The sequence below is a fragment of the Gadus macrocephalus genome, chromosome 12, assembly GCF_031168955.1.
Source record: "Gadus macrocephalus chromosome 12, ASM3116895v1".
NCBI lineage: Eukaryota > Metazoa > Chordata > Actinopteri > Gadiformes > Gadidae > Gadus > Gadus macrocephalus.
In genome coordinates, this window is record NC_082393.1 from 15,400,562 (window position 1) to 15,426,641 (window position 26,080).

General features: G+C 44.9%; 1 protein-coding gene across 1 annotated transcript in view; it reads right to left on the minus strand.

The window, feature by feature from the left end:
• Positions 1 to 38: 38 nt before the first annotated feature.
• Positions 39 to 26,080, minus strand: part of prkaa2 (protein kinase, AMP-activated, alpha 2 catalytic subunit) — a 42,874-nt gene continuing 16,832 nt past the window's right edge. Inside the window, exons 9-10 of the mRNA XM_060067877.1 lie at positions 5,413 to 5,539; positions 39 to 3,727 (exon numbers count right to left, since the gene is read on the minus strand). Of these exons, the coding sequence (XP_059923860.1) occupies positions 3,474 to 3,727; positions 5,413 to 5,539 (381 nt within the window). The 3' untranslated portion in view covers positions 39 to 3,473. The remainder of the gene's footprint in view (positions 3,728 to 5,412; positions 5,540 to 26,080) is intronic.

Sequence of the window (26,080 nt, forward strand, 5' to 3'; positions counted from 1 at the left end):
TTGATAAATGTGTCAGAGAAACACAAACAGAAAACACCTTTTACCATACTCCTTAATTTATTCAGTGAGCAATGAATTTGCAATGAATAGCAATTAAAGTGCAAATCAGAACAGCAACGCCATGCAGTGCGTAACAACAGAAATCCCCCCCAAAAAGCCTCTCAGACGGAAGAGGCGAACACCTCTGAACAAACCATAAAGTCCCTGTCACAGACCAACGTAACTGACGGTTCTGTGGTGGAAAGTACTCCACTTTAGGCACGCACACGCACACGCACACACAAAGACAGAAGTGACCAACATACCACTGGTAGTTACATACAATAAGTACAGTACAAACACATCAGTTAACTTGCAGTTACTGGTTACATCCAAGTAGTTCTGTACGATCCGTGCCGTGATGTATCATTATCAACACACTGGCCTTTATTAGAGGTCGACAATATATTGGCTCCATACTAAATCCATAACTGGCCTGACGTGATTGTAGCAGTACACTATACAGCGGGCAACTGATCAGGTTCACAGCCGATGTGGGTAACATGCTCATAGTCTATCTCATTCTGTATGCAGTTGCTTAATTCTAGCAGCAGGTGGCAGCGTTTCACTTTTTTCTTTCAGTAGATATACTTCATAATGCTGTATGACCAGCCAGAGAGGGAAGACAGACGTGCATATGTTGCTCAGGGGCTCTCTTGCTCAAAACGAGAGACACAGCAACACTAGCGATCAAGAGGTTTCAGCTGAGTAAAATGTCTCTTCTCCCCTCCAACCAGACTCCACCAGAATTCTCTCATATGGCAACAATATAACCAGATCCTTCCGAACATGGTGGACTTCAGTAGTGCTCTAAAAGTGCAGTACTCTTAACTGTCCACAACAGGATGAGGTATTCCTTAATGCATGTCTTCACCAACCCACCTCATGGTAATGGATAGGTCCAACAGAATGATCAGGTAACAGAATGATACCTTGGATAACAGTTTCAACTGCTGGGCAGCAGGTCTCCAGCACATCTGTACTGTTTCACAAAAGTTAATCGTGGGAACTCTCTCCAAAGGGGGGAGAGAGATGAAGGAAAAAAAAATAGAGTAAAGGGAGAGGTGAGAAATTTAGGGGTATTCTCAGAGCCCATATTTTGCACCGCCGGGCATCCAATCAATCACTCATTCATTCATCCGTGTTCAGATCTAGAGAACATGGCCATATTCGTTTGATCACACGGAACATTACTACAGCAACGAGAACACAATGCACATTGACCAGAACAAGTAAAGATCAAAAGACGCTGTTGCATGCATCGCAACGAATACTGTTTCTCACCAGCAATAAATACTCAGGCCGGCTTCCATCTTGCAGGTTATAACCATTCACAGCTCATGACTGTAAAATGGAAAGGCTTGTGACAGCCAAACTAGAGGAGTTACTCACCAGATACCTATTCAGAGACAACCAGAAAGACACAACCTGATTGGACAGTTGAATTACAATGTGTTGCTTTGAGAAACAACAGTATGTTTACTGTACACTATGTTCCTTCTTTTGCTCTTGCCTCGGAAAATAATCAGCTGTGTGTTATAAAGGATTATGAACTTCCTAGCCAACAGATTGGTTTCTATTGATCCTCTTGCCTCTTGTTGAACCACCAAATAAATCTCAGACGTGACGAAGACTGATGCCACACACCAAACCACCTCATGCCAAAGCACTGTTCCCCCACCAACATAAAAACACACACACACACACACACACACACACACACACACACACACACACACACACACACACACACACACACACACACACACACACACAGTGCATGTGTGTCTACATAAAAATCCATGTTTTTTGATGATTGAAGGCAGCAGAAGAAAGATTTGTGTTGCTTCTTTTAGCAAACAATTTCCCAAGATACACTCCATCTGCTTAAAGGACTGTACCATCGGTGCTCTGCATACAGCTCATTCATTGTTTGTGTTGTAGCCGGTAAATGTTTTCATTTGCATTCTTCTATTCCAACAGAACAGTTTGCATGCATGGCTTCCATCTCTGTTGTAAACCTCTGTGTTTTGCAAGCTACAATAATGATAGAATGCTGCAATTGTTAGGGACATTGAGGATCTGAAGAAAGCTTCATACGTAAAATGTTTGTCAATCCTGCTGAATTGTTTTAGAAAGAATACAATATGGTTATAGTCATTATCTTGCACAGACAATGGTGTGTATCGGTACCTTAAAGTAGAAAGAATCAAGGTATGAAATATTTCTAGGTTAACGATCATCTATAATATCCTAAATATCATAACCAAACTGAATAATGTAGTGCTTAAATTATAAACCTCTCTATGAGTATATAACAATTTATACTTGGTATGTTGATCTCTTCAACTACACACATAATATAGCATGTTATATATTTTTTCTGTTATCTTAAAGGTTTTGTGTGTGTGTATATATATATATATACACATACACAAACACACATATATATCTATACATATACATATATATATATATATATATATATATACATACATACATATACATATATACACACACACACACACACACACACACACACACACACACACACACACACACACACACACACACACACACACACACACACACACACACATACATACATACATACATACATACATACATACATACATACATACATACATACATACATACATACATGCATGCATGCATGCATGCATACATACATACATACATACATACATACATACATACATACATACATACATACATATATATATATATATATATAGTAGTTTACAAAACCTTTAAGAAAACTGAAAAAATATGCTTATGTTTATGTGTCCTCAGACTTAGAACGGGTCAGTTTACACGTTCTAACTAAGAACAAGACTCTGAAACTGACCCTGGACCACTGCTCAGAGCTACAGTAAATAGGCTCTCTACAGTGATGCGTGGGCAATACTGTTTTTGGTCAGCATTCAACGGGTGACTTCACAGTATCACGTGGCGAAACGCCCAGCAACCTTGTTCTTAGCTGATCGTGCCTCTAAAAATGATGGTGAACTCTGACCTCTGAGCTCTCACCCCTACCACAGCCATCATCCCAGTTATGTTTCCTGGGCCCACAGTCAGTTTTCACGGTCTGACGTCCAACCAATTACCTCACAGCGACTGACCTTGGGTCCATGTTAGAAAAAAATAATCAACGGCTTCCTCTCCCCCCTAACACCCCACCAACTACGCTTTTCACATCCCTGCTCACCCTCACAGTTTGTTTTTTGACTCAAATCACATAATTATTTGAAAGGAGGGCCGATGGACAGCAGACCACTTGAGACCATTTGAGACGACACAAGCAGTTGCATCATCCTGTCCCCTCGGCCCGCCTCGGCTTCTGACGTAGTGGTTGGGGTCCGGTGGAGGGCCGGGAGTTCCTTGGGGCTCTCTGAGGGCATCCATTCCTTCCCTCAGCGGGCCAGGGTGGTGATCAGACTGGCACACATCTCAAAGAAATCCATGGTGTGCGACCCCTGCCTTGGGGCCAGCTGGGGTGCACTTCCCGCCAGCGAGCCCGGCAGGGAGGAGCTGAGCTGGGCCAGTGAGTCCATGGCGGTGCTGGCTGAGTCCACGCTCAGCCTGGGTCTGAACAGGCCCGCCGTGGAGCCCGACCGCTGAGGGGTAGACGAGCCTGACTTGAAGCCGGTCAACTCAATGATGTCATCTGGAGACAACAAAAGGAAAAGTGTGGAAAACAGGCGTTGCATTGTATGACACACAAAGGTGTCACTCAGTGCACAAATGACTGGTCTGCTCCTCTGATGTTCCCGGGCACGGATAGGAGTGAACACTACTGAAGATACTGTAACTCACATTGAGCCTTGCTGGTACTTTGAGGCACATATGTAAAACACCTGCCTCCTGACCAACTGTTATGTTCAGGGGGCTACACCTGTGTTGGCCCTGCTATGACAGCTCTGAGAAGGGGGTCCGCGGTCAATGTGTTATCTTCATTAGATTCCCGGTACCAGGGCTCTACAGTGCGCCCATTTCACTCGCATTTGCGAGCGGATATTTTGGCGTGCGAACGAGAAAAACCAAACAGGAGCACGCGTGCGAGTGACTTCTCCACAGCACACTATACTGTGCGTTCACACCAAACGCGAAGGGACGAAACGATTCCATACAAAGCAACGATTCCATTTGCAGCGCGACACTTTTGCCCGGCACGGGCGAGCGCGTTCACGTGGATTTCAGGTGGATTTGCAGCACGCCACTTTTGCTCGAGTTGAAATATTTAAACTTTGCCGCGACATTCGCGTGATGACAGCCAATCAGCGTTCAACAGCGTGGCCACTGAGTGACGTGCGTAACGTAACAGCCAATCAGTTTTCAACCGGCCAACCGTTCCCTGCAGTGCAGTCCGGGGTGAACCGCAGAATGGAGGAGAAAGTGATTGTTGCCGTTTGCGACTCCCCGAGCTCTATATAGAATAGTATATAATATAATTGTATTGTATTGTATACATCATTTCACGGCCAAAAGCTCTGTGCGCCTCCGGGTGGCCGTAGCGCGGGAGGCCCTACGGGAGGGTTTAGCGGGGTTTGTTTACCTATGTTGCTATGGTTACCAGTCTTGTGTGTTCCACGGTTTATTAGGTATCTAAATCGCTGTCTAATCAATACTTCATTCACTGCCTCTTCCGTGGTCATTACAATATTATGAATAGACTGCGTGGAGAAAGTTAATGCTGTTACTGTAGTCTATAAAGTCTCCAAATTCAACCCCCGACTGGTTGAAGGATTTCGGGTGGCTAGTTTATGATGCTAAGAACATGAAAATGTTCTGTACATTTTGTAAGGAAGCCCCATTGGCAATGGCAAGCTCCTCTCTGTTTATAACGGGGAACCCTAATCTGAAACGCGATGCTGTGGTGAAACACATCAGTCCACTAGGCATTCTCGCTGTCCCGATTTCTATATAAATCGCACCCAGCCCAATAACCCTGGTACGGTGGAAGCCGAAATTGGTGCTGTTTTGTGTAGCATAAATGTAATCTTGTCTTAATTTTGCTTTAGTAAGTTGTTGCTGTTGGTGTGTGCAATTTCTGCACGCTAATAAATGTTCTAAACAAAAACCTATTGTGCCCCCATTTTTTTTCCCTGTGCTCCTAAATTTTTTAACTTAGGGGCACGAGTGCTCCTGAAAAAAAAAGTTAGTGTAGAGCCCTGCCCGGTACATATATTTAGCAGACTCATAATGAGTTTTACGACAACTCACCCATAACAGTGAGGTGTTATGCTTTTTACACATTAAATACCATTTACACACAGATGAAAAGTGTGAAAGTGGTCTGTTGAATGCAAACAGAACATCAACGTCAGGAAGGTTTGTTATTGGGCGGGTTACCGTCGATGCTCTTGAAGTCTAGGAGGTAGGAACGGCTGTCCACCTGGTAAAGCTGCAGGCTCATCTTCACCAGGGTCTCCGTCACTGGGTTCTTCCTGCGAACACGCAGGTGATAAGGGTTCACCACCTGCAAACAAATAGATATACATGAGAACACATTTCCCAGAGGAGGTACAGGATCCTCGGCGCTGAATCAAGTATGTCATGGTTAGGAGAAACATAAAACGTTTTTACACTGCCAAATATGCCGGTCGTAAGCGCTCCTTTTTCCCGGCATGGTCCGCGTGTTTACAATGACCAATAATAATATACCGGCTTGATTTCGCACCCCAATTTTCGGCTTTGCAGTTCCAGGGGCGGAACTTGGGTAGAGGTGTTGCGGCGTTGTCTCTACAACAGATACAATGCAGCGATATAAACATGAGTAGTTCGAACTGGAGGGACAGTGAAATCTGTGAGTTGCTGACCATAGGAGGAAATGTGATGCAGTCGCATTTAACGAAGACAGGGAAAGATTGTGCGAGCTAGGAGAAAGTACCAGAGGAACTTTCCTTACAAGGCCTTGTCGGGATAAAAAACATGTGGTCAGCAAAATAAAGAATATGTTGGCGTTTTGCACTTATTAATAGTTAATCACGCTTGTAGCCCACATTCAGATTATTCTTGCATGCGAGTGGCTTCACTCATAAAAATATAAAAACATTCGGAGTATGCAAATTATTCTAAAGAGGTCTACTCTCCGTGCGTAGTCCCGCCTACACCACCGAACAAAGACAGCCGGCTCCTTGACGAAGGGGTATTATATCCCCTCGGTTTTACACAGGCAAGACAGGGAAATTGCAGGGCGTGCAAAGGTGCGACCGTACCGGCTTGGCAAAGTGTAAAAATTGGGAGGGGATAAATTAAGACATTTAGTACAATAATGGCCTATAACGTGGACTGTTTTAACTTATGTTTCCATCTTCTTTTTTACCGTCTTTGTAAGGAAATAAGTGCTGAGCTCTCTGTGGCTTCCCTCAGTAGACTCTGTCTTGTTTGGACTTCCTTCATCAAACATTAGGATTAGCAGGGCTCCAGAGTGCGCCTAATTTGGGCGCACATGCGCCTAGAATTCGGGGTAGTGCGACCAAATATTTTATTTGGGCGCACCGGTGCGACTGAAAATTTATCTGGTATAATTATTATTAGTATTATTTTTTACAGAGCAGTCTATTCATAATATTGTAATAACCACGGAAGAGGCAGTGAATGAAGTATTGATTAGACAGCAATTTATTAGATACCTGGAACACGCAAGACCGGTAACAATAGCAACGCCGGTAAACAAACCCGCGAAGCCCAATCCAGGGGCCTGTACTACGAAGCTCGATTAGAGGGTTAGCGAGGTATGTTGAGCTGAAAGCCTGGGTTAGCTGTACCATGAAAATCGATCTCTTTAAGCGTCGCTGTATCACCATTGGTGACTTACGTTCGCAACCAAACCTGGTCGGGAGCAGCTTTTCAGCGAGTCTACCCGGAGATCGGCTACTTATATCGGCGTGCGCAGCTTCCTAGCCCCTCCTCCGATAATGGCGTCACCATTTGTGGGTGTTCCCATGGACCTCGGCTCACAAGTTATCGTACAGGCGTCTCTCCGGAGACTGAGGGTTTTTCGGGACAGAACCGATCCCTTGGCATTGTCTGACGATATTCTTTATGAGAGATACAGATTCTGCATTTATTTAAGGCATTTATTTAATGGTCAAAATATTATTAATCAATGGCGTAAATATCGACGTGCAACCGGTGCAGCTGCCCGGTTGCCCCCCCCCCCCCCCCCCCGTCAACAACTCAGCGCAAGGCAGGCACGGTCCAACGCCCCCCCCCCCCCCTCAACAACTCAAAACTTGGGTGCACCATAAATACGTGCTGGTGCACCCAAATTAAAAATGTAGGCGCACCAGTGCACCCAAGGAAAAAGTTAGTCTGGAGCCCTGATTAGGATATCCAAACATTACTATATCTTCCAAACCTTCCTGTGTTTCATGTTTGCACTACTAACATGTTTGCCATTTCATAGCTGGAGGGTCAATAGAAAGATTGTGTTCATAATTTTCATCAGCACAGAGGGTCAGGCAGAACTGTAGTACAATACACTACTGCAGTATAGTAGACTTCAGTACTGTAGTGTAGTACACTGCAGTACTGTAGTGTAGTACACTGAAGAACTGTAGTACACTACAGTTCTGGATGACCCGCAAAAGAACACAATTAGCTTTCTATTGACCCTCAACCTATGAAATGGCAACATATTAGTAGTCAAACATTAGGGAAAAGGGTTGTAAGATATAGTAATGTTTGGATATCCTTAATGTTTGATGAAGTAAGTCCACACAAAAACCTGTCTACTGTAGTACACTACAGTACTGTAGTGAATTACACTACACTACACTTTAGTGTAGTCAGAACCCCGTCAGAACCCTGTCAACGACGGGATTCTGACCAGCGTGGCAGATGTTGCATGGAGCCATTCAAAATGTATGAATCAGTCATAGATTAGGTAAATTAGGGTAAAATGGATAAATCCCCACACAAATTATTGTTGTGAACGGAGTTGGATGACATCTTTCAGGGTCCATTGCCAACGGAGTATTGGACCACGGGCCTACTAGACAATTAATCATTGGCCTGCTTGGTTTACAAATATCAAGAGTCTTCTTGCCAGCACAAAGATGAAGGTCTCCTAACGTTCAACCATAATAGTCAAGTCATTTTAAGCCAAAATAGGGGTCAACCACGCAAACTCAACTGATTTTGTATCCTTGATATGTCCTGAGTAAGGAAAAATAATCCCATGAGGTGAAAGTTTCGAAAAACAAATATATCATATTCATACGCCTATTCATTATTTTTCTCACATGAATAGGGTATACATTTTAACATTTAGATATCAACAAGAAAATTACTGAGTTGATTACCGGTACTTATATCAAGACAAACCAAGCTTTTGGAAATTGTTTGTTAACATGGGCATGCGGCGCATAATCTAATTACGTATGTGCTAATTTGAATAAATACCACAGCAGATCTAAACATTGGGTATAGCAAGGTGAAAATGTCTTGTAGAATCTTGTTGACATCCTTCAGTAAAAGACTATAGAGGCAAACCAATGTCACCGTAAGGGGCTGAGATTCAGTCAATCATTCAAGGTCCACTCAACTGTTAATAAGCTGTCAGGCAGGGGCGGACTGGGGGAAAAAAGTGGCCCGGGAGTTTCTGTCAGACCGGCCCACTCAATACACGGCGCGCGGCCCACTAAGTACACGCCGCGTTGCCCACTCAATGGATCGCGGGTATCGAACAGTCAGTGGCCTTCTGGGAAAAATACCCATACACTTAACATTATTTTGGATGATTACAAAGAAATTACATCATATATGTATGTTTGTTTTTTAATAACATTTGGATCCACCAATTTGCCTGGATGGACACATGGAATAAAATGATTATTGGCTATTGTAACACTCCAAGGTAGGTATAGTTTGCTAGATGAATATGCTTAACTCTTGGCTAGTATCAGATGGTTATACAAGTATAACTACAAAGCATTAAGGAATGAATGTCAGCAGAGAAAGACCACACAATAAAGAAACTGGAATCAGAGGGTAGAATTAGCATGAACAATATATTAGAAATGAACAGAACAGAACATACGATGGGGTGTGAACATCAGTGGTATCAGTAGTGTTGCATGCTGGGTGTGTGATTGTTTGTGTGTGTAGGGGTGCCGAAGGTGCATAACAAAACAGTAAGTTACATAACGACGTTCCCGAAATTCAGCCGTGGTGCAGAGTTACAGCCACTCCGAGCCAGTCGCACATTGAGCTTCCCCCAAATGCGCTGTTTTGGTGGCTGTAGCTATAATGCAAATGAGGAGGAGCGAGGCGGGTCAAGGAGGAGGGTGGGGGTGTGGCCCTGAGCAGCTTGCAGCCACGGTACCATTCGCTGTTTACAGTGGATGTATCGCAATGGCGAGGCTCACACAGCCTTTAGCCGTGTTCTGTAAATATTCTAGAACACACGGGAGTCCTGGAGCTCTATATCAAAATATTATCATATAGCCTACATAGATATCTATATCATATAATATTATAACGGCCAAAAGATGTGTGAGCCGATATTATGAATCTCAAACGACCGCGTTGGGTTCTCCGACGTTCCTGGTTCTTCAACGTCCTCATCAATGTGAAGTAGACTGAACCACGACAAGGAGGAGAAAGGGATCGTTGCCGGGCAGCGCTTAGGCACCTCCGCCTCCGGCGGTGGTCCCTCAGCGGGTCTCAAGCTGGAGACATTCGCCGCTAACAATCCCTTTCTCCTCATGGGTTGAGCGCATGCGTAGAACTGGGTGCCGCGTTGCGTGTATGTATGCAAATCCAAATTCTCTACCTCAATCCGCACAGCTGAGAACACTTCGGCTGTGTAAGAACCAAATTAGAGGTGTTTATTAATAAGGTGGAGATCTTTTCTTACTTTGGACTTCCGAAGTCTGTAAAACACATATTAGAAGACACTTAAAAAAAAATCGAAAAATAGTCACCCATCCACCAGAAACAGTCCGACATACCAAGCCCCAAACCCCATCTCTGCAATAATAATTGATAACGGCTGGTTCAAAGTACTTCTTCCTGTCTCTATGTATTAAGGCTCATGGGGAGCCTAAATGGGTTCCATTCAGACCTTAACATTAAAAGGAGCATTTCACCGGTGGAGGCATGAATATGTATTGAAATTGGGTCCTATATGTAGTCGAATAATAAAAGAAAATTCTAATTTGGTGCCGTCTTGACCGAGAAAAGGCAGAAAGTGACTTTTTGGCGCTTGTGGATTGAAGACAACAACTCCCACCATGCACCACGATGCACAGCTTCGCTGGCCACTCCCGCTGATCTAGATCTCCGCCTATCGGGCACCTCGCTGTTCCATCTACTAGGCTGATACCGCAAGACTGCTTGAAAATCATTTCACACAACATTTCTAGTGAAGAGTATTAGTTGGTGAACTCAGTGAATTACCGTATTTTCCGCACTATAAGGCGCACTTCGTAAAGACTATAAGGCGCACTCCGTAAGGACGGAGTCATTTCGAAACCGCATCGAGCTGTAGAAACGCTGTAGTAAATATTCAAGGCGCTGGTTCTCCACAGAAAAAAGTGGAGCGCATCAAGCCTGCGCGCTGTATTCAGTCACGAGGAGATTCAACCTTTTAAATTGAGCAGAAATACTTTTTAATGTATAGTTAGTAATTACATTTATCAAAGGGCTTTATTTAAAGCTACAAAAAGAATACAAATAAAATAATAAATAAAAGATTCAACGCAACTCTGATGTCCCCCAGCTGGTGGGGAGCCACTGCCATCAAGCGTTTCAGACGTCCACACGAATCCTAACACCCGCATAGATCCGGATAGATTTGAAACCACCTCCGAGGGTGGTTTCAGAAATGTGCGGTTTCGGGCACCGGATTCGCCGGCACCGGATTCGCCGGCTCCGTCTGGACGGTCGGCCGAACGGACAAGACTTTTGCGGTTTCACCAAAAAATCGGCTTCGTGTGGACGGGGCCAAGAAGGCGAACACACGTCACCAAGACGGGGAGACAGCGCCGGGCGACTTAAGCCACTATCTGCCAATTGATCGTGGATGCCTGGGCTGATATAACAGTCTCAACTGTGGTCCAAGCTTTCACGAAGGCAGGAATAATCACTGAACTGCCAGGCAACAGCAGCGACACTGACTCGGATAATGATGAGAGGGAGCCGGGCATGTTGGATGCCGTACTCGCCCAACTGTTAAATTCGGACACTGAAGAAGAAGAATTCGAGGGATTCGTGGACGGGGAATGAACTGAAAAAGTGAGCTTATTGTTAAGAGATATTGATACTGATCAGATATTGATGAGATATTGTTAATATGCACATTAACGTTTGAACATCGTTGCCATGGGAGTGAACGGAGTTGTCAGAACGCTTAATAAAGTTTGACTTTATCTGACTGTTTTGTTGACATTCCCTTTAGCACAGCTCGGTCTAGTCGATGCATAACGCAACCCCAGTCAAACGTTTGACTGCAGTATCTTCTATTCTATGCGCCTTATAATCCGGTGCGCCCTATGTATGAAAACAGTTCTAAAATAGGCCATTCATTAAAAGGTGCGCCTTATAATCCGGTGCGCCTTATAGTGCGGAAAATACGGTAGTCCTCGTTTGTATTTCTTTCGAAATGGTGAACTTTTGCATGGTGCCATCTTCTATGTCAGGGGCCGTATTCACAAAGCATTTTATCTTACCGCTAGGAGTGCTCCTAACTCGCGCTAAAACATTTTACGTAGGAGTTTTTTCTTGAAAGTTATTCACAAAGCCGCTGAGACCTACTCTTACTAAGGATAAATCACAAAGAGTGAACTAAGGCCCCGTCCACACGAAGCCGAAACGGGCGAAACCGTTACGGTTTCGATCTATCCGGTTTCGAAGTATCTCCGTAAAGACGAAGCCAAGCGAAACCGGATAGATCTGTAGAAACGCTGTAGTAAACATTCCAGGCCCATAAGGGGCGCTGCTTCTGGTACACAAATCCAGAAGAAGAAGAGGCGAGCATGCGCATAAAGGCTGCCCCCCGAACCACTAACAACACAAACAAACAGCTCTTCTACGATGGCGAACTAGATTCTCAATAAATAATGGCTTAGCAACCCAACAAGGGACATGATATGCTGCAGAACGATTACAAGCTTGTAGTCCGCCATCATCTTTTTTGTTGTGATTTCTGAGACTCCGCGGCTAGGAGGTCGAGGGGTGGGGCGATGATGTCATGGTTTGCGGTTTCAGTCGGTTTCAGGCGTCCACACGAAACCAAAACGAAACCGGATAGATTTGAAACCACCTCCGAGGGTGGTTTCAGAAGTTTGCGGTTTCGGTCAGCGGATTCGCCGGCTTCGTGTGGACGGAAGGCCGAACCGTACAAGACCTTTGCGGTTTCGCCATGAAATCGGCTTCGTGTGGACGGGGCCTAAGAGTGACGCGCCGTTGCTATGGATTACGTCAATTCTCGTGCACGAGTTTAGAAGCAGTCAGTTCGGTGATTGGTTGTTCAGACGAGCCCACTGAATCACCGAAAAACAAGGAAATAGCCTAGGCTAGAAATGAATTCCTATTAAGTAGTTATAGTGCAGTTAGCAGAATACACGCATGACAATTTTGTGCAGACCACGATAATGACGTTGTAGCCTGCACGTTCAAGAGAGAGAAAGCAAACAATAAAAATACGTAAAATTTAAAAGAAAATAAATGTTATGAACTACACAAGTGTTGACTGATTTGTGCCAAGGTGTTTACCTAAAATGTGTTTTCAAAGTGATGCCTAAATGCCGGCCAAATTCATTGTCATGTTGATCGCCATCATCATCATCATCATCATCATCATCATCGTCTGGCTGTGGAATGTTCCTCCGCTTGCAGAGGTTGTGTAGAATGGCACATACAGTAATGACTGTGCTTGCCCTCTCTGGGGTGAGGCGTATTTCGCCGTGGAGGACATGAACCGACGTTTCATCTGCCCAATTCCTCTCTCCACAACATTTCGTGTATGTTTGTGTGCTCTAGCATACATGGAAGAAATCAGTAAACAATAATAAATATGGATTCAACAAATAAAAGGCGTCAAAGAGCCAATACGATGTGTTTTACACGTAGGACTAAGCGTAATATGCGTAATCACTTACATGTTATACTTTAACTGTGCTCCCGGTTGTGGATTGAGGTAGGGTGTCTAGAGCCACGTCTTGCATGGATAGTCACTGTCTCCCAGCAAGTGACACCCAACTGGTACATCTCAAAAAGCTGCCTCAGACAGCTCTCCATTAAAATGCGCGAATCATGGGTAGCTGAAGATCCAGGCCACTTTGCAACAACATCCAGTAGGCTATGTTAAAATTTGCATCAAAAACAACCTGCGTCAACAGAATCCTGATTGAGTTCTATCCTGGCGAGCTCCCCACATGGTTTAATGCACTTATGCAAGTCGCTTCTGATAGAAGCATCAGTTTAACAAATGTAATGTAATGTATTGATTTTTTTATTTGTCTTATCAGGTTAATCTGACTGTACCATAACCAGCTTTTCAGGTGTGGCTAATGCTGGCTTTCATAATGGATTTTTTTACCTAACTACTCAAGATTTAAAAAAATAATAAATGTTTGGGAATGTGAACAGTTGATCATGTAGCAGCCTATTAAAAGTAATGACTACAGTTAAGGTGAGCATTCAACTTACTAGTTTCTAACATCCATGATTACTTTTTTAAGTACATTTTTTCCTGTATAAAATGAACAGGGCTATGGTCTCTGTGTGAAGGCCCATTCACACCCTACGGTAAATACGGGTACGGACCATTTCGTCCGGTCCCGGAGGTGTTTCGTCCGTCGCCTCTGAGCTTACGAATCCGGAGTGCTCCGGGAGAAAAGGAGCAATACCACCGGAAACCAGACGGAGGTATGAAGGGTAGTTCCGGAGGCAACGTTTGGGGCAACGGACGAATTTCGTCCGGATCCGGAGGTATGAATCGGCCTTGAGCCGGACTGCAAGAAGCTTTTATTTAAGTTATATCATATATAATTGTGATGAGTTTACTCTTCTTGATTGTGGGCTTTTGATAAGTGGAATAAAATATTATGCATCTATGAGCAGTTGCAAGATAGCACTGATGGAATAAAGTCAAATAAGTTTATCAGATCCTTATGAACTGGGAGAAAAAAGTGTCTGGTTTACAAATAAAGAAGTTATGGGTTAACTCTCAGAGGTGAGGCAGGTGGGGGTCATCTGGAGGGTTCTGGACCACTTGTTTGAAGTCTGACCAGCTCCTCGTGGTAAAGGTAATTGAGACCATATTAATTTAGTTCAGTAAATCAAAGGGTTTATCAAATCCAGGTTGGTAGCCAGGAACTGGCGTAGTAACAATTTGTTGTTGTCTCCGTCCGCCCCATCCTCCCAGACCGAGCTCATGGCATCTTTCTTGAAATCCTTCTTGGCTCTAAGCATTCTCCATCTTTCAAATGCAACTGCAAGATTGTCAATGGTTTAGCAAGGCTCTGGTCATAGAGCTTTTTTGACAAAGGACAAAGCTTTTTAGGTTGGATTGAATCTAGCACTCAGTTGATCCAGTTATTTTGCTTTCTTCCATGGCTGCAGCACACTAAGTTTGGTACCATATGGTTTCATGTCTGGCAATCCAGGGTACTTGGAGAAAAGTAGGTCTATACGTTTATTATCTATACAATAACACCTCTTGGAATTCCAAAATGAAATTAGCTGTTGAAGACTAATACGCATTTGCAAATTGGTCTGGCAAAGTCATGCTACGAAAGGGCATTAAGACAGGCAAAGTTGATCTACAGAGGTCAAATGGACCTGTGACTTCATTTAGTTTGTGTCTGGCCGTTTATTGCCAACTACGATGTCTGGGAGACCTCTTTGTACTAATAAGACCCTTAGCTGAGTAGCGTCTTCAGGGAGGGTCATATGGAACACAGCATGCCACCAACCATAACGCCTAAACTTTCCCAGGTACAACATTATACCTAAACTCTATAACCTAATTCCTAAACATAACATTAAGCTTAACATCTAAGCATAACCATCTCTTACCTTATACTTAAACCTATGCCTCTCTAACCTAATAACAATATTTTACCCAATACCTAAACACCATCTCTAAACTGATACCGTAAACTAACCATATCCTAAAAAAATACTAAACCAAACCATCTTAAACCATCTAATACCTAAACAAGACACCACTAACTCTGAATTACACCATTTTGAACTTTAAACCTGTTAACCATCCTTTATCTTGAAACCCAAAAAAATATTTGACATTTTTAGCATCTCTAGCTAGCCCTTAGCCATGGTAAACCATCTAATTGTCTCGACACAACATAGTGCTATCCCAAGCAAGCACTCACAATTCAACATTTTGTGTAACAAATTAGACCTTCAGCTTGCCCTTCTTTTAGACGTTGGTTTGACCTAGCCTTTATGGGATGGAGACCAGTTTAGGCAGATCTACCGTATTTAACATGATTGTCTATACATGCAATGAAAGTCTATAGAAACTGGCATTTGGTAGCCCCACTTAATTAAACGGTACAGCAGGTAAAATCTAAGTGTGTAATTTATTAGAACTGCAACAGCCATCTATCAGCTATATTAGTTAGGGAAATTATGTGAGAATATTTGTTGTTGTTGACTGCGCCTACCTCTGTATGAGACTATTTCAAATTCGGACCTCAACTGGTTAATTTCTAATAACTTTCTTTTTCCCTGATTGGTTCAGGGAATCCATCTACCCTGTCAATCACATGCATGCCCACAGTGTTCTATGTCGTATAGGCTTCGCCTTTTAAGGCTATCGCTATTGGGTTATCCCTGGGCGTGAGCCGTAGCACTGAAAAATTAGTAATCCCCGCCCACCAACAGCGTGGGCCTCAATCACGTCCGCGGGCACAGATATACGCGGGCGCCGGCGGACGTTCTGCTCCCATTTTCTTCAGGACGATCCTGTTACATACTGAAGTAAATAAATAAATATTATGGACTCAAAGACGATCTGCATCTGCAAGACATGAAACACGGGTTACATCTTGCTGTAGGGCGGCCATGAGGGCTGCCTTGGGCATGAACATGCCGTCTTGGCGCGCTCGCCGCTCTGTCTGTGTCGGCATTGTGCGACGCTGCCGTCGGACGACAGACAGCGCAGAGCCGACACTGCCGCCGCCATTGCTGAATGGGCCGACGACTTTACTGTTCCGCTCGACGATGCCCTCTCTCCTTGTGAGCTCGGAGTCGACCGCGACGAGGAGGGGGCGTCTCCCCCGGCTTCCCCCCTCCGAATGGAGAGGCCCGGGGCAGCAGCATTGCCCGTCTCTGCCGCCACCTCACTTTCAGTGGTTGGAGCTTTGGTGGCAGAGCTAACGGGCATTATCGCCAGGGCAGCCGCCTTGCGGTGCCCGTGCCTCAGGCCCCCCAACGCCCGGAACAGCTGCATGGCATCTAGGGGCTCGAGGCCGCGAAACGCCCCGCCCGTCTCGACCCGATCTGGCCGATGTTTCCCGCCATCAGACCGTACTTCAATCTCAAAGCTCGGGGCCCCGATGAAAACATTTATCCAGGTCACGAAGACGGAGGGTCTGACAGACCGGGGTTACAGGGCGGTACCGCCGCTGGATCCCGCTCTGTGTGCTGTCTTTGGAGTGAAGCCGGGGCTCAGCGACCGCTGCCCCACTCCCAAAGACCAGCTGACGGCTAAGCTTCTAAGTCTTCTAAGACTCACTGAATTCAATCTCTTCCATAATGCTTGCCTAATGTTTGAAGTCATAAATGGCCTAAACCCCAGACTGACCGGCCTGCTCCCTATCTGCTACCCCCAGCACCAACACCGAACCAGGAACAAACACCTGATAACGGTTAAACAACGGCGTTTACATTGTACGGGTATGAGTGTTGCCTGCAGGGGGCCACAGATCTGGAACAGACTTGATGAGGATCTAAAGAAGCTGTGCTCTCTGTCCGCTTTTAAAAAAAACCTAAAAGCATATTTACTGGCTACCTATTTATAATGTACCCTAACAATATGATGGATGTACTGGGATTACTGTATGATTGAGTATTTGTATGTTTGTTTGTCGGCACTGTTAAGTTAAATGTACTGTATGATTGATTGTATGTATTTGTATGCTTGATTGTCTGCACTATTTATGTTTTCTTGCATGGTACCACATTGTGCATCTAAATTTAAATTGATTGATATTGCTTTCATTAACCTTGGGCCCCCGCCCAAAAGCTTTCAATAGCTTATTTTGGGGGACCCATTCATGCATGTATGTATGTATGTATGTATGTATGTATGTATGTATGTATGTATGTATGTATGTATGTATGTATGTATGCATGAATAAATAAATCAGACCTGCAAACTCCTCAGAGGAAAAAAGGTGACAGTGTCACGGGGGATTTTTTTTTTATTGTAATATACAAATAACACTAGTCTGAGCGTGACTTAACAAAAACTTAACAAAACAAAATCAATGTCAAAACATCCTTGAGGCTTATAAAAAATATTTTATTTACAACTGTCACAATTTTTTTATTATTATTATTTTTACTTATTATTGGAGATACAAAAAACAATTATTATTCTGTGAAGTTGATGAATTGTCACTTTTAGGTTTTCTACCCAGTTACCAAAAAAAGAAACACTTGGAATAGTATGCGCTGTGGCAAGCACATGGTTTGCATGTGTTACTTCGAAGGCAAAAAAAATCTAAAATACAAGAAAACACAAAAACTTACTTTCAACCAGTGGGGTATGGCCCCTGACTCTCTGAGGAGGTAGGTACCTCCAGGTACCCCCTCCATGCCAGGGCGCCCTGAATTTATGTTTATTAACAGCTCCTCCACCGGGGTCAAGACAATTTGAGGGCCAGATCCAGTCTACCGACTGTCGGCCTTTTCACGATTGGCTTAAAAAAATTGCTTATTTAAATTTATACCAATACGATGGTGGGAAAAGCTTACCAGTTTGTATGTTTTTTATACTTCATTTTTATACTTGATCCGCTGACCGCTTGGAAGCCATCGGAGTACATATTTTTTTAGAAGAAATCTAAGATTTTTAGAATCTTTAAGAATGCTTAACTGGGATATTTATATATTCATGGATCAAATATTAACGATCATGCTTTTGACGTGTAACTAACGCATTTACGCGGTCAGCGATCCGCTGCCAGGCTTTGGTTCTCCGGGTTGCAGAGGCTTTAGCGTTCCCTTTTCTTGTGATAATGTCCTTCTCCTCGTCATAGCTCCCCAGGAGAACCTGAAGTTCCATTTCATTGAAATAAGCGGCCCGTTTCGCCATTTCGATCAAGGTTTCCATGATCCATACATCACGTCTTTTTAGGTTTGGCGGTGACGCGCACAACCCTGTGTTGTGCGCTGTGGAACCGAAAACTCTGGGTTAGTCGGCACTGGTTAAATCAACCTAGAGTTCAGCGTTAACTCAGTGTTTGTTAAACCTCCGTTCGTGGAACACCCCTCTGGACGAGTGTTTCGCAAGCTCTCTTGTGTTGTTTGGCCGCATGCATGCGCGGTAGCCACGCGACCGCCTCATCCAATGGCGAGCTCAGTTGGCGCTGTGTGCTTCAAGATTCCGATTGGCCCAGAGAAATGTCAATTATAAGAAAGATTCGGAAGCAAGTGCTGAGATTCCGATTGGCCCAGAGAAATGAATGATCCAATAATTGTTCGCAATTCTGGACCCCCCCCCCCCGATCCCCGACAATTTGAGGGCCAGATCCAGTCTACCGACTGTCGGCCTTTTCACGATTGGCTTAAAAAAATTGCTTATTTAAATTTATACCAATACGATGGTGGGAAAAGCTTACCAGTTTGTATGTTTTTTATACTTCATTTTTATACTTGATCCGCTGACCGCTTGGAAGCCATCGGAGTACATATTTTTTTAGAAGAAAGGGGTTATGTGGTAGGATCTTTAAGAATGCTTAACTGGGATATTTATATATTCATGGATCAAATATTAACGATCATGCTTTTGACGTGTAACTAACGCATTTACGCGGTCAGCGATCCGCTGCCAGGCTTTGGTTCTCCGGGTTGCAGAGGCTTTAGCGTTCCCTTTTCTTGTGATAATGTCCTTCTCCTCGTCATAGCTCCCCAGGAGAACCTGAAGTTCCATTTCATTGAAATAAGCGGCCCGTTTCGCCATTTCGATCAAGGTTTCCATGATCCATACATCACGTCTTTTTAGGTTTGGCGGTGACGCGCACAACCCTGTGTTGTGCGCTGTGGAACCGAAAACTCTGGGTTAGTCGGCACTGGTTAAATCAACCTAGAGTTCAGCGTTAACTCAGTGTTTGTTAAACCTCCGTTCGTGGAACACCCCTCTGGACGAGTGTTTCGCAAGCTCTCTTGTGTTGTTTGGCCGCATGCATGCGCGGTAGCCACGCGACCGCCTCATCCAATGGCGAGCTCAGTTGGCGCTGTGTGCTTCAAGATTCCGATTGGCCCAGAGAAATGTCAATTATAAGAAAGATTCGGAAGCAAGTGCTGAGATTCCGATTGGCCCAGAGAAATGAATGATCCAATAATTGTTCGCAATTCTGGACCCCCCCCCCCCCCCAAAAACAAAACTCTCCGGTTCTACACGATTCACGTGAATGACCAAATTGACCAAGAAAACGGCGATTGTCGCCGAAAAGCGACAAGTTTGCAGCTCTGAATAAATAAACTTGTCAGCAGTCTGCTGCCCAGTCAGTGTTATTCCTCCTCGCGTCCCAACGCTCAGGAGAGAGGAGGCTACACTCTTGTCACAAGCTGAGCAGGCAGGGCATGCCTCTGCTAATGACACACACACACAGCCCTTTCGGGCAGAGCTCCCCATGGGCTGCGAGGAGGACTCCTCCCCTCGCAGCGGCGGCAGGGGCTCAAGTCTGGCTCGTTTCCATGACAGCCGCATCAAAACAAGAGGCTGCACAGCCGTTTTCAGAGCATTACTCAGAATGGCTGAACGCATGCACCCTGGCCAATTGCACACACCCTGCAGTTCACCTCCGTTCCGCCACGATTCAACGGGATTGTGGAAACAACCCTGTCATCCAAGGATCAACAGCTGTCACTTTTGGCGGAGCTCCAGCAGTTTCTAGCGAAAAAAGTGATTTCCTGGTACCCAAGAAAACAGGAGGGCTGAGACCGATTCTCGATATAGCCCTATTCAACAAATGCATCGCGGGGAGGCCGTTTCACATGTTAACAATCAGACGAGTGTTACAGTGTGTAAAACCGGACGACTGGTTCACCTCAATAGATTTGAAGGACGCCTACTTCCACGCCACAGTGATCCCCAAACACAGGAAATTCCTGCGTTTCTCATTCCAAGGGTCACACTACCAGTACAACCGTCTCCCGTTCGGATATTCTCTAGCCCCACGAACGTTTTCCAAATGCGTGGAGACGGCTCTCCGGCCGCTGCACGCAACAGGAATGAGAGTAGGTTACTGTTTTTGATCTGCTTTTGATTGCTCGCTCCAAGGAGGAAGCAACTATTCAAACAAAAAAGCTGGTAATTCAACTGTCGAATTTAGGCTTCACCATAAATTGGAAGAAAAGCTCCCCCCACCCCTCACAGAGTGTGATGCATTTGGGGGTAGAGCTGGACTAATGAGAGCACGGCTCTCACAGCAGAGGATGGAGACATGTGGTCTCTCCTCCGCAGCTGTTCCCCGGACAGCGTCGTGACAGCCCCCCCTTGCATGAGGCTGCTGGGCATGATGTCAGCCGCTCACACGGTGGTGCAGGTGGGGCTAGGCAGCTGCAGAGATGGTTTTTCAGGCGCAAAGTGACCATTCCCCTATCAGTGGGCCCCGATTTGACCCACTGGGGCGATCCCCGAACTCTCGCGAGAGGGGTGCCGTTGGGCAGAGCAACGTCACACATCTCAGTGATCACGGATGCTTCTCTGTCGGGCTGGGGAGGAACATGCGAGTTTCACGTAGTGGGCGGCGTTTGGCCGCCCCCCGTGACCATGCATATAAACGCAAATGGAGCTCCTCACTGTGTTGAAAGTGATCCAACACTTTGCCCCAATGTTGACGAATCAACACGTAATGATTCGCACGGACAACAAGGCGACAGCAGCATACATAAATCGCCAAGGGGGCGTGCGCTCGGCACAGCTGCTGAGCATAGCGAGACAGCTGTTATGCTGGGCGCACACACACTTGCTCTCCATCAGAGCAGCGTACATCCCCGGTGTCCTGAACAGAGGGGCCAACATTATGTCGAGGGGGGGTCCCCAACCAGGAGACTGGACTCTCCACCACGATCTGATCAATCAGGTATGGAGCGAGTTTGGGAAGGCGGAGGTCGACCTATTCGCCAGCCACGCGGGAGAACACACAGTGCGAGCTGTGGTTCTCTCGCGCGAAGGACAATCCCCTGCTCGGGGTGGATGCGTTCACTCACAGACCGTGGCCGAACACACTCCTGTACACTTTCCCACCCGTCCCTCTGATTCCCTAAGCCTTGGACCGAGTCTAAGAGGAGCGGCTGTATATGATTCTCATAGCACCGCAACGCACGAGTGCACCGTGGTTTCCCTGCCTCCAGCGTCTGATCTCGGGGCCGCCGAAGGGACTCCCTTGGCGGCGAGACGCTCTCTCACAGGCAGGGGGAGCAATCATAGATTACCCAGAGATCGGCCAGCACTTATGGGCCTGGCCGCTGAACGCAAGCGCCTAGAGGCTCTCGGCCTCTCCCAGGAGGTCGTACGGACCATCCAGGGTGCCAGAGCGGACTCCACCAGAGCCCTTTGCCGCGTGTGCTCTTTCCTCCAGGCACTGATGGAAAGAGGGCTGGCTTTTAGCACGGTTAAAACGTACGCGGCTGCTGTTTCATCATGCCACGAAGGCTTCGGGGATAAAAATGTTTTTAGTCACCCCTTAATGAAGCGCTTCCTAAACGGTGTGAGGAGAGAGAGACCCGTGACGCGCTCTCTCACTCCACAATGGGATTTAACACTGGTGCTGCGAGCACTGGTTAAAGCCTCATTTGAGCCTCTTGACCGGGTGCCCCTCAAGTTCGTGTCAGCCAAGACAGCTTTGCTGCTGGCCCTGACGTCAGCTAAGAGAGTGAGAGACCTGTCTGCACTCTCTGTATCCCCTTCTTGTCTTAGAATACAAGGAGACGGCAGTTCGTCCATATTACGCCCGAACCCGGCTTTTACATCAAAGAGTATTACTAGCTCGTTCAGATCGAGAGTAATAACACTCAATGGTTTCTCTCTCCCTCCTCATCAATCTGAGGAGGAGGCAACAGCCCATCTCTTGTGCCCCGTACGCGCGGTTATGTGAAGCGCACGGAGGCTCTGCGCAAATCTCAACAGTTATTTGTGCATTACAGAGATCATTCCCAGGGCCTCCCCCTGATGATACAACGGCTGTCACATTGGCTGTGTGATGCTATCACACAGGCTTGTGTCAGCGGGGGCAGAGCCGCCTGAGACTATCAGAGCTCACTCGACCAGAGGAATATCGTCCTCTGTCGCTCTGCAAAAAGGGATGCCTATGGAGGATATCTGCACAGCAGCCTCCTGGGCTTCCCCATGCTCTTTTATTAGGTTTTACCTAAGAGACATGTCGCGCCTCCCGATGACACTCAGTTCTAGGTGCTTTGACAGAGTGAGTGTGATTGTGTGACTATTCCCCTCGCATATTAAACAATGTGAGGTGGAGTCAAATATTCATGCTGAGAGCTCTTGTGTCTTATCAGACACAATAGAGCTGCTCGTTGATGACGTGCCGTTAGACGCATGACGTATGTTATGCTACGTCTGACGCATGATACTAGCGCATATGTAGCAGTGTTTCTGGTACTGATCGGGACCAATGAGGCATAGACTATATCGTGCTTCGCCCTTTTAACACAATAGCGATAGCCTTAAAAGGCGAAGCCTATACGATAGGGCTGAACGATTTCAGGAAAAGATCGAATTACGATTTTTCTGGCACAGGGGTTGACATTAAGGTTTCTAAAGCACTTGCCCATCGGGCAAGTACAGGTCAGGTTCGACTTGCCCGAATGTGATGTTCACTTGCCCAAATTATAATCAGAATCTTGAACAGGCCTCTTTTTGCCAGGCATGCGGCCTCGTTTTGGGGGGGCTCAGAAAAATCATCCAAGCTCAGACTGAAGCTGAATGTTAGCTTCCACACATGTTGTGTTTAAAAAATAACAAACTTCCCTTTGTTTACTTATTTATCGAGCGGTCACATCGTGCCATGAAGTGATTTCAGTCCACCGTTGCAACCTATTAAAGCTATCGCCAAGTTATATGTAGACCTGCATGATTTCATGCAATTGTACTTAACTAAATGTCAGAGGTAGTAGCAAAGATATGTCTTTTTTAACTTTCACGTTTCTTGTAGCTCTAACTGAATAATCACAATCGCGTTTCTAGTAGTGTTGTCAGTCACGATACTGGATTTTCTAACTTTGACACTATACCTGAAAAAATATCGATATTCTATACCATTTTCGATATCAGGGGGAAAGTTTTTTTCAGGAAAGAACATACCCAAAGTAAATAGAGTATATCTCCACAACTGCAAGGGCGATAATGTCATCTTTGTGCCAAAAGAAAGATTGTTGTGCAAGTGAAATATTCAATGGGGATGATACTTGGTTAAAGTGAATAAAGCCATGGAACACAGCATAAGTGGAAGATAACATTTCCACCTGAAATAATTATCAGTTGGTCGTTATCATTTGGGAGCGATAAAGGTAGAATAAAGGTAGATATCTTACAATTTTGACACTATTCTCTATTTAAATTTCAGGGCAAATATATTCGAATGCACCAAGCCAAACACTCGCAAATAAACATATGGCCACTAGATTGCGCTGAAGAATATGTTTTCTGATTGAAGGCAATTTACCTATTTCCTAAGAAACCTTCTCTTATTCATTGATTGAAAATACCTTGTTTAGTTGCAAAATTTGGCCCAGACACTGGGTTATCCGTTTATGGTGGTTTTATTCGACCAGAATCAACTTTGTGGACAAAAATCACAAAGGTAATACTTCATTTTTGGCTGTTAAAAGAAAATGGGACGTTTCTTCTTAAGTTGTTATTTACGAGTTTTAGTCACAGAATGATATGGTTTGGACTGTTGGAATAAGTGGAGGCTCAGCTTTCATGCAATATATAGTTTGTGAGGGTACAATTTCGTGAAAAAGATCGCTAATGCTGTGCATGTGCACAGTTATGAAACCCAAACCGTGTTCTTGCATATGACTTTCCTTGGTAATTTGCCTCACTCCAAAGTACTTCCAAACTGCACTCCTCCATCACTACTCCATTTTCCTTCTACCTAAACCGTTCGCGTAGGCGCTGCATTTGCGATGCTAGCTTTGTTGGCTAACCTTTAGCCAACACCTTCGAATCACGGCCAGAGAACGCACTGCGAGTGACAGAAGGCGGGGCTATATTCGCACTGAAGCGATGCGTGTCTGTTAACTCGCTTTCCGAGAGAAGAGACGACGGCGCGCTGATCAATTGCAAATACTTATATTTTGTGTTATTTTGCGGCAAAAAAGGTTGTTCTGCAGTTTCTAAAAACATTTGAATAAATAGCCTTTATATTGACATCCACCCAAAATCCACTTGCCCGTTCGGGCAACCAGAAATCAATCACAACTTGCCCAAATATGACTTTTGGTTGCCCCGGGCAAGCGGGCAACCGTTAATGTCGAGGCCTGTGGCAGATATTGCGATTTCGATTTTCTTCACGATTTTCTTCAAATCAAGCTTCAGTGCAATATTCACAATGTACAGTAATATTTACAAAGATGACATCATACCATTAAAACACTACATGCCATTACTCTAATGTAAGAATGAAAACTAAAGTTAAGAATTTATTTCAAATGTATTTATTAAGAAACATGCATGTAAACTAAAGTCCTTTACCAACTGCAGTTGTTACAACTGAAGAACTAAAAGAGCCATCTTTGACTGTCTTAACTGTAGAATATTGGTGTATTTTAGTGTCTCTCTTTTGTTCACATTTCTAGTCTCGGGACAGGCCAGGGCCTCTCTTACTGATACAAGGTGTTATCTCCAACATTCTGCCATTGTTATGTTTCAACAAGGTTGAACCGACCTGGTCCTCCGGGACATAGCCAGGGCCAGATACCTTATCAAGGCTGAGAGTGCGTCTGTTCACGTGTTATTCATGTATCCCCTTTTTGTATAATACTCGCCCAACCCTTTGGTTCGACGAGAAGAGGGTTCGACAGCCAAGGAACAAGTCATCGACCACCGGGTCCACTATAGATTATTCAACCTAAGTCTGTATCTCGCTGTATTACATCCTGGAATAAACCATCTATTCAACCCTCTGATCCAACCTGTCAAGCTGCTTTGATTTCGACTTCAAGAATTACTACTACGACTGAAAATACACAACGCCGAGTCTGTCCGAACAGTTTAGAAATAAGCTGAAATCTAACATTTGGTGCCGTGACACCGTCTTGAAGAGAGAGGAGTGAGAAGACGATTGCCTCTGAAGATTGCCCTGTGACCGAGAAGACCGCGCGCCCTGCCTGGGAAGACGTATCAACGCCTGCCCTGCTGAGGGACCCGCATCCACAACGCGGCTGAACCAGCGCATCTCTATGCACCACGTGGGAATCAACGGTGACTGAATCTCATTCCACACTCTCGACCAAGGGAAAAGAACAAGAAAGTAATCTTAAAATAATCTACACACACATAACTGTGATTATTATTATTTATTTTACTATTAGGCTGCACTACATTTGCTGAGTAATGAAGTTGTGTCATTAAGAGCTTGACGAAGTGAGGACCTGTATTAGTGATTAAGTGAATTTGTTTGTTGCTCAATAATCACTGAATATACGCCATATGAAACTATTGAATTTGTTTGTTGAATAAGGCCTTTGGTCTGGGATTGAGTCCTAGAATATTGAATTTGTTTGTTGAATAAGGCCTTTGGTCTGGGATTGAGTCCTAGAATATTGTATTTGTATTGAATTCACTGGT